At 35.1% G+C, this 16,061-nt stretch overlaps 2 protein-coding genes across 5 annotated transcripts; one reads left to right on the top strand and one right to left on the bottom strand.

The window, feature by feature from the left end:
- The first annotated feature begins 522 nt into the window (after positions 1–522).
- LOC7464839 (N-terminal acetyltransferase B complex catalytic subunit NAA20) lies at positions 523–3,657 on the top strand. Its single transcript, XM_002307550.4, has 6 exons — positions 523–723; positions 833–923; positions 1,010–1,142; positions 1,729–1,798; positions 3,095–3,155; positions 3,249–3,657. The coding sequence occupies exons 1-6, from the start codon at positions 646–648 to the stop codon at positions 3,338–3,340; spliced, it is 525 nt and encodes a 174-aa protein (XP_002307586.1). The 5' UTR covers positions 523–645; the 3' UTR covers positions 3,341–3,657.
- Positions 3,658–7,611: 3,954 nt separating this feature from the next.
- LOC7464838 (ent-copalyl diphosphate synthase 1) lies at positions 7,612–14,666 on the bottom strand. 4 transcript variants are annotated; one of them, XM_024601090.2, is made up of 16 exons: positions 14,294–14,666; positions 13,826–14,114; positions 13,368–13,448; positions 13,176–13,261; positions 12,754–13,057; positions 12,459–12,642; positions 12,082–12,296; positions 11,870–11,990; positions 11,665–11,777; positions 11,330–11,556; positions 11,002–11,117; positions 10,601–10,699; positions 10,250–10,492; positions 9,102–9,225; positions 8,759–8,956; positions 7,612–7,957 (listed from the first exon to the last, which is right to left on the bottom strand). In XM_024601090.2, the coding sequence occupies exons 2-16, from the start codon at positions 13,887–13,889 to the stop codon at positions 7,715–7,717; spliced, it is 2,418 nt and encodes an 805-aa protein (XP_024456858.2). In that variant the 5' UTR covers positions 13,890–14,114; positions 14,294–14,666; the 3' UTR covers positions 7,612–7,714. The 4 variants fall into 4 exon arrangements, with proteins under 4 accessions (XP_024456858.2, XP_024456857.2, XP_024456855.2 ...); XM_024601089.2 differs by having other exon boundaries at positions 13,176–13,270; positions 14,294–14,665; XM_024601087.2 differs by lacking the exon at positions 13,826–14,114 and having other exon boundaries at positions 13,176–13,270; positions 14,294–14,665.
- Positions 14,667–16,061: the final 1,395 nt, after the last annotated feature.

Genomic DNA, 16,061 nt, shown 5'->3' with positions numbered 1-16,061 from the left:
TCAATCCATCAATAACCCTATACCCTTCATTTTTCCTATTCAAATTCTCAAATGCAGTATCGTTGTCTAACGTTGCCCCATAGAGTAACAACCAGCCTCCTCGTGATTTTTAGACAAAAATAGCTGCACCACCTGGTAATCAAACACCAGCAGGAGCCACCTGACTCCCATTTTCCACGCCATTTCCAGACCTATCTTCACAACCCATGATTCATCTTTCAAAACGTTGCAACAGCCAACACCAGCTTCAGAACCCATGATGAGTCTGTGGAGAGCATCTCGAACCAACCGAGCAGCTCCAGCAGGGGCAGGGTTACCCTTGCTTGCGCGGTCTGTGTTCAACTTTGTCCAACCAGGGAACGTTTTAAACTTATCCTACTCTCTCCGTGACCGTGAGGTTACAGCTTTTCTTTGCTCGTCGCTAGCAGCAAAGGTTTCTTCCATCTTTGTTTCCTGGGTATCGTGGCCCAGTGAATGCAATTTATGTCGGCCCAATATAAAAAACTCAATTAGGGCCCGATGTATTGCTATTGGCATAGTTCAGTACGTCGCCCTTTACCAGCTTCGCTCCCTCTTTTGCGTCTTCACTTTTGACCCCTTTGGAAGTTGCCAGCCACATCCAAGAAACAACGAGGTTCAAGGAAGATGACGACTATTCGACGATTCAGCTGCAACGATCTTCTCCGCTTCGCCTCCGTCAATTTCGACCACCTCACCGAAACTGTAAAAAACCTCCCTTCTTTCTTCTTGTCTAAACCCTTCTTTCTTTCTTTCTACTTTCCTTCAATTCTTTTCTGTAATACAATAGTAATGAATTTTGAAACCTGTACAGTTCAATATGTCATTCTACATGACCTATTTGGCAAGATGGCCCGATTATTTCCATGTCGCTGAAGGTCCAGGAAACAAAGTTATGGGTTACAGTAAGCTTCTTCTCCCTACTAATTTGCTTTTGTTTTCATGAATTGTTAGTAAAATAAATTGTGAATTGCATATGAATGGGTTGCAGTAATGGGTAAAGTAGAAGGACAAGGCGAGTCGTGGCATGGTCACGTGACAGCAGTGACTGTGGCCTCAGAATACCGCAGGCAGCAGTTGGCCAAGAAGCTTATGAATCTCTTGGAAGAAATTAGTGACAAGATGTAAGACTAGCCTTCCATACTTGCAATTATGTTTTTTTTTAGTTGCTATTTTAATAGGAGATATGAATTTGATTTGATTTGATTTTTCAGAAATTTATCATAGTTTTCATGGAAAATTTTTGTTTCTTACGTTTTAGACATTCTATAGAACTGTTGTGGGACTTAGAAAACTCAGAGAGGTTGATTCAAATTTAGTTTTAGCTTATGGTTTCCAGTTCTATTAGTATTAGTTTCTTCAACAAGACTTTGCAGTTTTACAAGGTGCTTTGAATTATGGTTTTTGGAAGGAGCAATAGTCCCTCCTGCAATTTATGCCACATTGTTATTTCTTCCTTGCTAAATATCATTCTATTTAAGTTGACTAGCATCTTGACACAAACAGATTGTCTGAATGATATGTTTCTCTTCTTCTAATTGTTGCCCTGTTGGCCACTTCTGCAATATTGTATAATTTGGATGCAATTAATTGAAAGTTTGTTTGGTTGGTTGTGTCTGCATCTTCTTGAATTGCAGATTGTCTCTCGGCTAGTATTTGTTTAAAATAAGTCTCCTCAGCTTCTTTCTAACATGAGAAACCTTTTTGCAGTGATAAGGCTTATTTTGTAGATCTTTTTGTGAGAGCATCAAATACACCAGCCATAAAGATGTATGAGAAGGTAATGGTTCTTTGAATTCTTTTTGGATCTAGACATTTCTTGCTGTTTGATCATTCCGAGTCTGTAGTGCTTGCATTTTACAAACATGAAAGAGTCTTCAGTGAAAGAAGCTGAACCTAACCTCCAATTTATGTCATTTTAAAATATGATTCCACATTGCTACGTTTGGCTATTGCCTCTTAAATTTGGTTTTTTTGTTTCTGTAGTCCTATCCTTTCTTACAAAATGGTTGCTGGACTTCTGTTCCAACAGGTGCCTTCCAAACAAATCTAGGGGCATAAGGTGCTTAGATGCCTTGCAAAGATTGCTATTGGATAATCTTTTGCACAATCTCAGTTTTGAATGGATAATTCTGGAAATTTGCTCAATTTGTGTAATTCTTGCAATCTTGTGACCCCATGCATGGATGTCTAACTTCTTTCTTCTCTGACACAAATTCTTTTTTACTTGTTAGGGTATTAATTGAATTTGGTCACGTGCCTTGTATTAGCAATCCCTCCGGAAACACTTCATAATTTTTTTTGTCTAGTATGGCAGCTAGAAAGGAATTTGGTTGCTGCTGCTTGTTCGGTTCAGATCGTTCATATAGATTAATCAGAGAATTTATTAGCTGCCAAGTTGATGTTTTTAATAGAAAACTATGAGGGACGGTGTCATTATTTTCTGAATGAAAGAAGCCCTATTCTACAAATGATTAGCATGTAACCGGGAATTAGAACTTTGTAGTGTTGAATCAGCATATGCTCATTAGTAGGGTTCCTAGGACTGCTGATCTAAGGACCATGGCCCAAATTCATAGTACACAATGAAAGTAATGATCCCAATTCAAAGAAAGAAAAAATTGAAACTACCACCTGCACCACCTTGCCAGTTTTATCCTTTTTTTCAGTACGCAGATATTATACAATTCATTTTCTTGATATAGACTCCTGATAAATATCTTTAGTTAGGCAGTTCATCGATGTTGCCCTACTCCTATTGGAGATTATCTGGGTTTTCTACTTGACAAGGTTATATTCTTCATGTACTGCATTATGAAGGTAGTCTCCTACCTGTTATGAAGTTCACATATACCTGCTGCTATTGAGATTCTCTGGTCTATATTCTACTTTGATAAGGTCTGTTCTTGCAATTAATATGCAGATAGTGGTCTTCCTTTTAGTAGGTCTTTATAATGCATTTATATATGACCATGGAGTTATATTATCTTAGCCTCGAGTGTTTTGGATGTTACTTTTTTCTTATTGTTCAGTCAATGAGACAAGATGATTCTTATTCTTCTGTCTTTGCAAACAGCTTGGGTATGTAATCTATAGAAGGGTGCTGCGCTATTATTCAGGGGAGGAAGATGGATTAGGTGAGTATTCTGTATTTGGCTTAAGCATCCTTAAATCCCTTCCATTGAGCTTATGTTGCTTCTCACACTTACAATGCTGTGTTCTGTTTTCAGATATGAGGAAAGCTTTATCTCGGGATGTCGGAAAGAAATCTATTATCCCCCTCAAACGGCCAGTCACTCCTGATGAATTGGAGTATGATTAAATCTGCATTTTGTGGACAATTGAAGTTGAAGTGATGGTTTTGGCTCTTGGAACAACAATGATGCCCGTGACATCTTTTGTCCATTGTAGAACTTATGTTTTATAAAAGAGAGTAGTGCCTTTTATCTTTCATTTGTTCAGTATGATTGCATGAAGAAGGGACATGTGCTTCTGACAAGACTACAAAGCTTTCGTCTTGGATTCATGGACAGCTTGTTGATTGTTTTCCTGTATGCTATGTTTCTGCCTTCAGTAGTATTAAGAATGCCAACTCTCCATCCAGACACCACAAGGAGCGCCAAGGCATTTTTCGATTCCTCTCTTTTCTTTCCATCGCCTTGTTTTCTTCTTTTAGATGTTTTGTTTAAATATCTCAGCATGCGATGAGTCATCTTACGCCGTGAATGTCTGGTGATGACCAAACATGCGCTCCGTGATATTCTAGTCCATTTCTATTCCTTCAACTCAAAATGGGCTATTTATGGCCCAATAAAAAAGACATGCACTCTGTTTTTCTCTCATTTTTTTTTATATAATCTTGATACAAAGATATCAAACTTATTGGGGGAAAAATTGATCACTGGATTATCAAGCACAAACCTACAAAAAGTCTTGTATCAAAATTCCGAGCAACGGCAACCACAGCCTCTGTTTACATTTCTCATGCTGAAAACATCCCTTGGAATTTCGCGTACAAGTCCCTCACCTGAATCCAAAGAGTGGACTCTGTGGATATGAAATCCAAACCTCAAAATTGAAATCCCATTGCATTTGCATTGATGGGACCTTTGCCAACTGCATGTTTTCCGCTTGCACAACAAAGAAACAAGCATGAAGAGAAGGCTCACGTGTCATTGTTCTGAAGCCAAAAACGAATGTCACAAACTAGTGATGGAGCTTTGAAGGGCTCTACCACAACGGATCCAAAAAGATATGCCCTTTAACTTTTACACCCATTGGTCTCATGTCTTGAAGCTTTCTTTTATGAGAATTTTTTTTTTTTGTTTAGTGTGTTTGGTATTGTGATAGTTGTTGTGGTTTGAAAAAAAATTATTTTATAAAAAGTACTTTTAGCTGAAGTTGATTTGGAAAAATATATGTTTGGTTAAAACTATGGTTGAAATTGAGGTTGAACAAAAAGTAGTTTAATATCTTTGGTTAAAAAAATACTTTTCAAATTGAGGTTATAAAATAATTAAAATATATATATATTAATATTGATAGTTTTTAATTTAAATATTGTAGATTTAACTACTGTTATTACATCATGAAATAAATAATATTGATATCAAATATTTTTTAGTATTCCATTAAACTATGTGCAATTTCATCACGTACGAAATCTATCCAATAAGAAGTATATTTTCTATGGTTTCTTAAGCGCGCAACAACAATATCATCAAGAACAAAAATTGAATTTTTTTTAACCGGATCGAACCCGGTTCAATGCATTTTTGGACCGAACCCGGTCTGGTCGGAACAATGGAGTCACCCTCCACTGTTCACGTGAACAATGGAGTTCACTCTCCACTGCATCCACAGGTTTGCGGAAAATAGTAGAGAGCTGCTTTCTGCAAACCTGCAATTTTAATCAATTTTAAATGGTCCCAAATATTTAAAAGCTGTGATTTGCTTTAAAAGCAACCGCACTCGCGTAAACAACCGGCAACTTTCTTTTTTTTAATCAACACTATCTTGATTCATAAAAAGTAAAAGAAAAAACGTTTCTTTTGGACAGGACTTGGCATTGAGTTGTGGATTTTTATTCCCGTGCTAAAAGAGATTATAATATTTTTTCTCTGATCTCACACCTCACACAAGTCAACCACATCTAGATTGGTAAAGGTCTTAGAAGTTTGTTCCTGTAGCTTCTCCAGCTACGATTCTCTGATTCTGTGCCACAGATATCTTTGCACCTCTACAAGTGCTTGAAGTGAGTTGGGTTTTGGAATGTCATCAGTGGTTCGGCATCAAGAATTAGGATTTGCTGGATTCGGAAGAGACAGGATGAGGAGGCCATTCGAAAAGTATGCGGGACGATGGCTATGCCTCCTGAATTCATCATAATCTATATTCATACATAGTCGTACTTAAACCGTACGGACAGATTAGGATTTCTTCTCTTGTTTCTGTCCAATCTTAATTAATGGAGATAAATCATCATCAGATGACTTCCTTGATTTGACGATTTTATCCATGCCTCTTCTTTTGATAATCTCTAGTTGTTGTTGAAGAGAGAGCATCAACTTTCTTTTCTTCTCTGGTCTGGAAACTTTAATTCCATGATCCATACCAATTGAGGCCCCTGCTGGCCAAAGAGAGAATCAACTCTGAGACACGATATCATCACGTCACATTGTCTGCCATTCTTCGCTCTACATTCAGGAGGAAACTCCTACAGCAACAAGCTCGAAAAAGAGGTGTCCATAATCTTTTTCCAGAACAACTAAATGGGGTTAATTTACCACACACACATGTTAACTGACTAAATTAGGGCAACCAAATGATCATTAATTCACATAATTCAGGTTTGGACAAGATGGAAGTAATCATAGCAGATTGATCGAACCATCCCATGTCAGCAATCGATACAAGTGTGTCGTGCTATTTAAAGTGCGTGCTAATGGATTCTTTATAAAGATAAACAAAACCTACTTGTATTGCACTTACTAGAGATAGAGGAGGGAGGTAATTGAAGCGAACAAGATAATTGGGATTTCCTGATCTGATCGATTGGGATGTCAAATATCATGATATGGGAATCTCCACTTTTGTTTTAAACATAGCATCACTTTGTAACATGCTTTATGTCACCTTGTCTGCCATTTTTTCACTTAACCCATTTTAGAGGGAACTCATCTAAGCTACCAATAAAAATAGCCCCCCCCCCTGAAAAAAAAAGTTGTTGATAATTTTTTTTTAAAACGAAAAGTTTTTTTAATAATACTAATGTTGATATGATATGATTTAATTCACTTGGCGGGTTTAAAGATAACCCAAAATACTAGTAAAAATGTTGCTTGACTAAAAAGTAAATCAAGATAATATTTTTTTTAATATTAAGATGACAACATATTGGATTAACTTGAGTTAACCCAGGTTAACATGCCAAATTCATGCCCTAGGTTATGAGACCATAATAACCGTATAGAAAACAAATCAAAACAAATTTTGAAACTTAATTATCAATCAATCCAATATTAAATGATGAAATTGAAAAAAAAACAATTAAAAAGAAAAAAAACAACTCAAGTTAACCTGTTAAACACACTACCTAGGTCATAAAACCGAGATAACTTCATAGAAAGTAAATTAAAATAAATTAAAAATCCAATTCTCAATCATTCTAGTGTTAAAGGATGAGATTAAAAAAATAAATAAATAAAACATAAAAAATAACTCGAGTCAATCCGTCAACCCGTGACCTGGATCATGAGAATAAGATAATTATAGAAAGAAAAAAAAAAACTTGATTTAACCTAAGTTAACTTGCCAAAATCACGATCCTGGTTATGAAACTAGAATAATTTTATAGAAAGAAAATTATTTTAACTTATGAAAATCAATTCTTAGTTGACTTAATATTGAATGATGAAATTTGAAAAAAAAATCAATTAAAAAATGATAAAAAAATCTAAGTCAACCCAGGTTAACCCGCTAAGCACTATTCTTGGATCATGAAATCATGATAACCTAATAAAAAGCAAATCAAAACAAATCATAAAATTTAATTTTTAATCAAACCCAATACTAAACTATGAAAGTGTGAGGGAGGGGGATTAAGAGAAAGAAAAAGAAAATAAGTCAACAGGGCCAAAATGCTAAAATCATAATGCAGATCATGAAATTGGAATAATACAATAGAAAGCAAATCGAATGTTAAATAGTGAAATTAAAAAAAATTATTATAAAATAATATAAATCATATCTTGGAACCTCACCTAACAGTTTAAGTTATTGGGTTGAGATGATTTTTTGACATGGTGACAGATCCACACTACCATGTGTTTAATTTTTATCAAAGAACTTTTATTTGAGGAGGTGTTTTAAAAAATAATATAAATCATATATTGAGATCTCATCTAACAGTTTAAATTATTGAGTTAAGATGATTTTTTGATAAAATCAAAGAAAAAAAATCATTGTTACAATAAATAGTGTTTTTTAGAAGAGTCATATATATATATATATATATATATATATATATATATATATATATATAGAGAGAGAGAGAGAGAGAGAGAGAGAGAGAGAGAGAGAGAGAGAGAGAGATTACAACACAATTGAATTTTGTATGATTTTATTTAATGTGGATTTCATTTGAGAAGAAAATACTAATGAATGACTATAGAATAAATACACATAATTAAAGAGGTCAAGGCACTCTCTCAAAGAGCACTTTAGCTATGTGATAGTTGATAGTCCCAGGATCACAGATTGCAGAATAATAAAAACTCTTGGCTACTTGAAGGAACGTTTGCTTGATATTAGAATCTATTCCATCTGAGGGATTTTGGACTACTAACTGCACAAGTTCTTGCATGTCTGATTCTATTTGTGGGGTTGTAATTCTGTCAGTATTACTGGTAATAGTGCTGTAGCTTCCATTGTAATGTACCTAAAAAATTGTAAGAGAAAAATAATTATATATGGGATATCTTAGCCTTTCAAAAAGATATAATATAATTCATAGAACAAAAGTAGAGATATAATTAACGACAAAAATAAATAAGGCTTATTTGCATCCAATTGATATTTTTAGGCATGCAGATTGCATGACCCCACCCCAAGAACACTCTTTTTGCAAGCAGCAGTACCCATCAGTTTAAGCATTTCAATTATTTTTTTGGGAGCCTTGTCAGAATCCATTGAGAGAAGCTCATGAAGAAAGACATATTCAATTCTGTTGTCTGCTTAGTATATTCGAACAGTGGCTTTCCAGCCATTACTTCAGCAGTCCCCATGTCTTTTCTTTATTTCTTATATATATATATATATATATGATAAATTGTCCTTTTAGCTAGCAGTTGCTAGATTTACAAGGGATACTTGCCGGAATGACCTATACAAGTCACTAAGTGACATAGTTACGTTCCGATTCTTGTTTGGATCTTATTACTTGATGACATAAATGTTACGTTGAAGAAAAACAGAAACCTTGTTTTTCTGGGTCGGCTTGTCACTTTAACAATTTGTTTGCACAGCGCAGCACTGCTCAGGATATAAAACAATTCATGGCGGGTAGAATTATGCAACTGATCATAGTTCTGCTTCTTAATTAGAGAGAACAACCCCCTAAAAATAGTGACACTGACGTATAATGCATAAATATTTAAGGAAGATGCCGAAGAAAAATGCATGCAGCCAAATTAAAAGGCTTTTAAGAAAGCAGTATTCCTAGCCAGTCTCTATCACTAACCTTGTTTTTCTTGTAATGATCAAGTTGATAGCATATTCTGTTTGTCAGGTCGACGAGTTGTTCATACTGAGGATGATGGGCCAAGAGCTCCTCGGAGACCAAATAGCCGGCGGTGAGATTTATTGTTTGCACTAGTAGTTCTGCTTCCCCTTGGCGTCTATCTCCTTCCAATTCCCAGATCAAGAGCCACTTTTCCCACTACATATATTTGTTTGGAAAGAAAAAAAAACACTTAGACTAGAACCTTGGATCTTGTATTAGTCTATATTTAGGAATAGTGGGATAGAGTAACATAATTTTAATGCTCCTTTTTCTGAAGTTTATAGTCAGTCTAGCAACTCACAGCATGGCGTAAACTGTGGCTAATGTCTCGACCATGAACCACTAATGCGCCCAAAGAGAGCTGATTTAGGGTTCCAAGCAGCAGCTTAACGAGCTCCTGCCTTGTCTTCTTTCTACCCGACCTCCTGCAACACACGAGAATCAGACATAAATAATCATTTTCCTTTCGATTGAAGTTTTAATAAATTGATGTTATATTCAAACTAGTAACTTCTCTGTAAATGTTTGCTAGCCAGTTTAGTTTATAAAATCACATTAGAGATGAGCAGGAAAGAGGAATGGTTACCTCCCTTCAACAGTCATCAATTTATCCATATATAGACCTAAAAGCTTAAGTTTTTGTACAAGGTCCGAGATATAGTTTATTTTATATAGATCACTAGATGTTGTCAACAACGATATGATGATGGATTGTGTTGGGTTCCCTTACCATACCTGTTTGTTACATGCTAAGCTAGCTCGAAAGTCGTGTTGAGGTTTTTTTAAAATGTTTGCACTTTTCAAAATGGGTGGAGCACGTCCGAGTAATGGTGCAAAAGCTAACCACTTCATTCTAGAAGTGTATACGGTGATTGGTGAGTTAAGGAGACAAAAAACGACAAGATAGGGTGAATTTAGACGAGATGGGTCAATCCCACGAAAGCTGAAGATGAGATATGTTTTAGGTGAAGGACAAGACAAAAGCACCATTTATTCTGATTCATACGCAGAGCAGCATTCACCAAACGATACCCAATTTAATCTCTATAGTTTATTAAGAAAATAAATCATATTTGCACATCAGAACTCGATGTTAAAAAAGAAAAGAAAGATAGCAATTCCTTTTAATCATGAAACGAATCTTTCATCAAATTAGAAAGTATAATTTCAACTCCCTTCTAAGTTAGATCCAGTTTGGTGTTCAGGGTTTAATAACATAGGTGACCACTTATTATTGTCGTTAATGTTGTGACAAGAGTTCAAGCACATTAAAGTACTATTGATACAAATATTCTCCTTTTGTCCGGAATATTTGGCACTATTATTTTACATGTTTTGTTTTCTTGATCAAGACAAACAGATTTTACTGGCATGTATGCTAAATCGTTCGGCAGGCTATATATCTTTATGTGTTGATAATAATTTAATGAAAACAGTGATGAGATTTACCTTCCATTTATGCTAATACCGTAACTGAATTCATGTATGAAGGCTCTCCTCTGCTCGCTAGAATTGTTATAATTCTCAGGGAAATAAGAGCCGACAATGTCGAGCAAGACTGTAGTGGTAGCCCATGCAAGTCGCTCTTTGGACCTTTCCGGCTCAAAGATACTGGCTGCTGCCAAAAAGTAAGAAAAGATAAGGGTTCTTCTGCTTATCCCGAAATCTCTTAGATTACATTCTTCATACCACCTGCAAATGATCGATCATTCATAGAGTATATGCCACCTGATTAGAGGATAAGGACGGAGGGGTGCATGCATTATAATCGAAGATTTTGTGCTGTTCTTGGTCGCTTACTTTTGAAAATTTTCCCATTCAATGCGATGTAATGCTTGGCAGTTGTTGTAGTCTAATTTTGCCAGCTGGAGATACTCACTGTTGTTTATATATGACATTCTGCGTAAGAAAGAGGCTAATTAATTGGAGCTATATCAGCAATTAATATGCATGGATTACAAATGAAGAGGGATATTATAATTTGTATGAAAAATCCAATTAACCACGGGAACAACTTTTTGTATACTTTATGGACTCTTATCTTCGTATTTTACAAAAAAATTCGAAGGGCCTTATGGTTTTACATTTTCCGAAACATTTCTAATTATGGTGTTTAATGACAGCAACTTATAACTAAGATTTATTAGTTATAAATGAGAGGAAGACGAGTAGGAATTAAAGCAACAACTAGTGTAAGTAACCTGTAAAGGGTCTTGCCAATCCACACGTCGTCCTCGCCACCATACTGTTCTATGAAGAATCTAGTCTCCACTCGAGGCAAGCTCGCATACCATGGAATCTCCAATGCAAAACCCACCTATTATACATGATTTTAAGACTCGTAAATTAGTCCTCTATATAAATGACTCTATCCATTCATTCCTTGTGCTGCAAGATTGATAAAATTGGCTAAGATTAATTAGAATTGGATATTTTATTAAAAATAACAACGATTAATTGCAATCTAATATGCTGTATATTTGCAACAGATCGAATAATATATAGCAAATATCAAGTTTGAGACGATACCTCTCCGGGCAAGTCCTTCGTTATAATCCATTTATCTAGAAGTTCATTAGCAGCTTGTTTTTCCCTTAGGAATTCGAATGAATATTCCTTGGCATCCTCAAGTATCTTCTCTCCCGGAAACAGAACCTGAGAAGCCCTATACAGGTTGAACATTCCCGTAACAGCACCTGTTGACTGCCCTGCGAAGCAGAAAAATTCACCGCCTTTCTCAAAATGCTTGAACACATCTGCCAAATACAAAAGAAAACGCCGTGAATATTATAACTGGAACCTTCTTTTTTTTGGAAAAGTTGCTTTACTGATTTAAGGATTTATATATATGGTGATAGATTTACCGGCAGAAACCTGGTGCCCATGTAATCTAAGTATCCTGAATCCCATGGCCGTGTCATCAATATCATGGACATTAGAATTTCTCGCCCAACAGATGCCATTTTCAGTCCAATATCTGAAGCATTTGCCATTTCAGAAAAAGAAAGTCTTCTAATTGTACAGGTTGCTTTCTACGTCTCTTTAATAAAAAAAATAAAAAAATTATACCTATGAATATAATCGACACATTCATTGATCTCTGAGACGAAATATCTTGAGACTCCAAGACGCTGCAGGCGATCCACAACCCAGATGTGCTCAAATAAGTCAACCGGGTAGACATTGGGAACTGAAAAATGGTTAAACTGATAAAATTATCTAACAAATGATCAAAATATATATTTTATTTTATAGTCAAGGATGGAATAAAAACACTTTACCTCCCCCTTTGAATCTTTGGACCGCCTTATTCAAATATTCCAAGCAGTTTTTATCTTTAGTTTGACTGAGTGCGAAGGCAGTAGAGGATGGAGAGAATAAGAATGACCCATCTAGGCACTGCAATTTTATAAGCTGTTTCCAGTCCAGACCTCGCATTCCTTCCAAGCTATGGAGTAGGGTCGTGGGCACATTGTGCATTATGTCCTTGGAAATCCTATCCACACACGCACAGTGATTACATTATATCCATGTAAGGTTTCTAGTAATAATAAAAAAATAATAGTATAAGATGTGACTGTTTTAGTTCATTTATCGTATAAATTCACGAGAAAGCTAGGAAACACAATTATGACTGAAGTTTGTGTAGTCAAACAACCTTTTCAGCTTTAAATTTCTCCTGGCATAAATCTCTTGAAGGAAAGTAGAATCATCCGGAACTTCGATGTCTAATTCTTTGGCTATCGCAAGAAGTGAAGGGAAAGCAACTTCAAATCCAATAGGCATGTGCTCAGCATTTTCATCTTCAAGCTTGCATAAGTTGTCTCTAAAAAATAACATCCCTGATATATATAATGATGAAGCTAGTGCCATGTTAGCCTACCATGAAAACACTCAGGTAGAGCGAATCCTGCTAGCCTGAACCATATCAACTTTTGGACTGTCCTACTAACCTTTTTCGCATTTATCTTGATGCAAGTTCCAAGATTTCAATGCTACCACGCAAGCTAGCGTATTAATCAACCTATCATGCGCCAAAAATATTCCAGCGTCACCCCACGAACCATCTGGAAGCTGATTGTTGGCAATCCACTGAAGGCTAGATGGGAATTGGGGAAGGCCACTCCCATTAATATCTTCCACAAGAGCAACCCATGCGGTGTCATAAGCTGAGATGCTTATCTCTCCATCCTCCATCATATCCAGCATTGCTTTAATAGTTCTGACGCGCTTGCTTATTTCCTTTGCTACAGAGACCTTTTGAGAAAAATAATAATAAAAAAAGAAAAAAGCTACGACTTGAGTTATTTATTTATTTGTGGTGCATAGTAGAATAGTAGTATCAGACAAAGAAAAGCGACTACTTTCAAATCACCTTAGCAGCATCTTCTTCTGCGTCATCCTCCACAATATCGTGAGGCCAGTTTATCAATGGCAGACCATTTTGTTGTTGAAACAAATCTGCATATTCTGTACGGAAATCATGTCCAGTAACAACATTTGAATTTAAACATTTACTTTCTTATTATATGCTGTTGAATATAATTAATTAGAGATGACTGTGTACCTTGAGTGCGAGGCTTGGATATAGCACTGCACCTTGTATGAATGTTATCTTTTTTGTCTTTAGCCCCATACAACCAAACACCTAATGAAAAAGAAACCATAGTGGTCATCACAAATTACTACCTCTCTTTGTCATAACAATTAGTAGTTTCTTACTTTTCTTTAAATTAAATAATATTTCTGATATGCTTGATTTAGTGGGGGGTTTTTAAAAGATAATTAAGAAAGAAGAAGACTATTATAGCCCTCTTGGGGAAGGAATATGAGTTCTTGCCATTTACTTAAGCAGAAGTAATTCCGAAAAGAACCAGAAGATCTCTTTTCATACATTTATAATGCTGTCTATGAAAGCAATATACATATATAGTAATTAATACGAATGGATGCAGAAAATGAAAAGGAGATGGATATTTAGAAAAGCAAAGTGCCAGTACTGCTGTATTATACAGGTTTTCCTACCTACAGCTAGCCCGTGGCAATATTTAATATTGCATTTTTGGCGTTTCCGAAACCCAGAAACCATCCAAGATGATCAGAAAGAAAAGATCTTCTTCGCGTGCTTCCATGATTAAATCAAGAAAAGCATTAATTTGATAAAGAGGATTTGATCAACCCCATTCAAAAAGGTAAGACAATTTTGAAATGGTAAAGCTTGTGCTCATGATCGCTTGCCTTAATTAACAGTAAAATCCTCGAAACACTTCATAAAGGACCATCATTAACCCCACATAAACGCATGGAATCTAAGCTGAAATAGAGAGAGAGAGAGAGAGAGAGAGATAATGAAACACCAAAAATACAAAGTTGGTGTGTGTGGTCTGGTTTCTTTGAGCCTCCGCCTTGGAGGTTTTTCTCAATATTGGACTCTAAGGAATAATAAGAGGTGATCGATCATATCTGAAGAAATAAATTAGGCAAATTACTCACCTGCAGGGAAAGGAAGGGGATGGATATTATTAGAGGTTGAAAAGGAAGATCTTGGTGTGCTTGGTACCGTAGACAAGAGATGGATGGAGGAGTAATGAGAGGACATGGTGTTGTTTTTGTTTTTCTGCGAAGAGCAAGATAGCCAAAAACCACCCACCAGTATTTAAAAGTGCAGAGGGGGAAGCAAGATGACAGAATCGACTTCTCAAGAGATTCCCGCTATTAGGTGCATGGGATCGTCTAAAAATACAAAACTATCGAATTGAGGGCAGTCCCGTCCTTTTCTTCTCTCTATCTATAAGAATGGAGAGCTCATGGCGGTGCTACTGATCATGATCTGTGTATGGCCCTCTCAGGGTCCTAACACTGATAACTAGCATTTTATTTGTTTTCTTCTTCGGAAAGTGTTTGGGTTTTAAAATTTTTAGATTATTTTAATGTTTTTATGTTAAAATAAATTTTTAAAAAATTATTATTTTAATATATTTTCAAACAAAAAATATTTTTAAAAATAAAAATATAATCACCATTAAAAATCTCACAAATACAAACGAAAACATTAATAAAAAAATTTCCATTTTTTCATTACTATATCCATCATCAAACACTGGTAGAAACATTCTATTGATGTGTAACAAAGGAATTGTAGTTGAAAAAAAAAAAAGTTAGAGAAAAATATAACATATAATTTTTACCAACAAAATTAACTTGACAATAAAGCTTGTTAGTAAATATATTAACAGAATCAATGATGATATTACAATAAAATTAAAAAAATATATATACAATGACATGATTTTTTTTATAAAATAAAATATCTGACAAAATAAATTCCGTGTCCTCGTACATTTGCTGAGCACATTTGTTAACAAAACTAAACAGACTATATAATAAAACTCACCATCAAAAGTATTGGATCCTCTCGTGTTCTCGTACATTTGCTTCCATTTATTACGACATTTCTATATTATGATAGACATTCGGGTTTGAAAAGGCAACAATATATTGGGAATTTAACATTGACAGCACAGTTCCATGAGAAATTGCACAGTGGAGATCCTAATCACCATTTTAATTCACATGATCTCAGAAAAAGAAACAAATTTTCAAGTCCTGAATTATACTATATCATCTCAAATATATGTTGACTTAAATACTTGTTGACTTAACAGGAATAACATTAAGGTCTAATCATCTTAAAAATACCCAGGTCCACTATATATGTACTTTATATGATGGATATACTAATAGCGTTTAATTATATTAATCTTTATGTATTAAAATTATTTTTTTATTATATTCGATATTAAAAATAAATTTTTAAAAAATAAAAAATATACTATTTTAATTTATTTTTTTAAGTAAAAAATACTTTAAAAAACAACAAATATTTATACTCTCATACATCTTGAAAAAAAACTCTAAATAGGTAAAAGATAACCACAAGGAACATGCTATAAATCATAGTTTTGAAACCCGGCCCGGCCCGGCGGGTCGATCCGGGCTGGAACCGGGCCGGGTTGATGAAAAAATAGAAAACCCGGTGATCTGATCAAAAATCAAGTTGCAACCCGTTGACTTTTATTTTTGTTTTTTGTTTTTTAACTAAAACGACACCGTTTTGAATTGTTTTTTAAAATAAAGATTAACCCAGCCAATTAGATAACCTGGTTAAAACTTGGAAGCCGGACCATAAATTGGACCGAGTTTAAAAACTATACTATCAATATAAGAGACGAGTGACACCCGGAAAAAAAAAAAAAAAAAG

The sequence above is a fragment of the Populus trichocarpa genome, chromosome 5, assembly GCF_000002775.5.
Source record: "Populus trichocarpa isolate Nisqually-1 chromosome 5, P.trichocarpa_v4.1, whole genome shotgun sequence".
Classification (NCBI taxonomy): domain Eukaryota; kingdom Viridiplantae; phylum Streptophyta; class Magnoliopsida; order Malpighiales; family Salicaceae; genus Populus; species Populus trichocarpa.
Note: the sequence above shows the minus strand (reverse complement) of the source record. Positions and strands in the feature narration are given on the sequence as shown.

Excerpts from the sequence above, each read along its gene's own strand:
- LOC7464839 (XM_002307550.4), top strand. The coding sequence starts at position 646 with ATGACGACTATTCGACGATTCAGCTGCAACGATCTTCTCCGCTTCGCC. Across the intron at positions 724-832 it reads TCGACCACCTCACCGAAACT|TTCAATATGTCATTCTACAT; the intron begins GTAAAAAACCTC and ends AAACCTGTACAG. Across the intron at positions 924-1,009 it reads AAACAAAGTTATGGGTTACA|TAATGGGTAAAGTAGAAGGA; the intron begins GTAAGCTTCTTC and ends AATGGGTTGCAG.
- LOC7464838 (XM_024601087.2), bottom strand. The coding sequence starts at position 14,399 with ATGTCCTCTCATTACTCCTCCATCCATCTCTTGTCTACGGTACCAAGC. Across the intron at positions 12,297-12,458 it reads AGAAATTTAAAGCTGAAAAG|GATTTCCAAGGACATAATGC; the intron begins GTTGTTTGACTA and ends GTGTGTGGATAG. Across the intron at positions 10,493-10,600 it reads GAATGGGAAAATTTTCAAAA|GTGGTATGAAGAATGTAATC; the intron begins GTAAGCGACCAA and ends GATCATTTGCAG.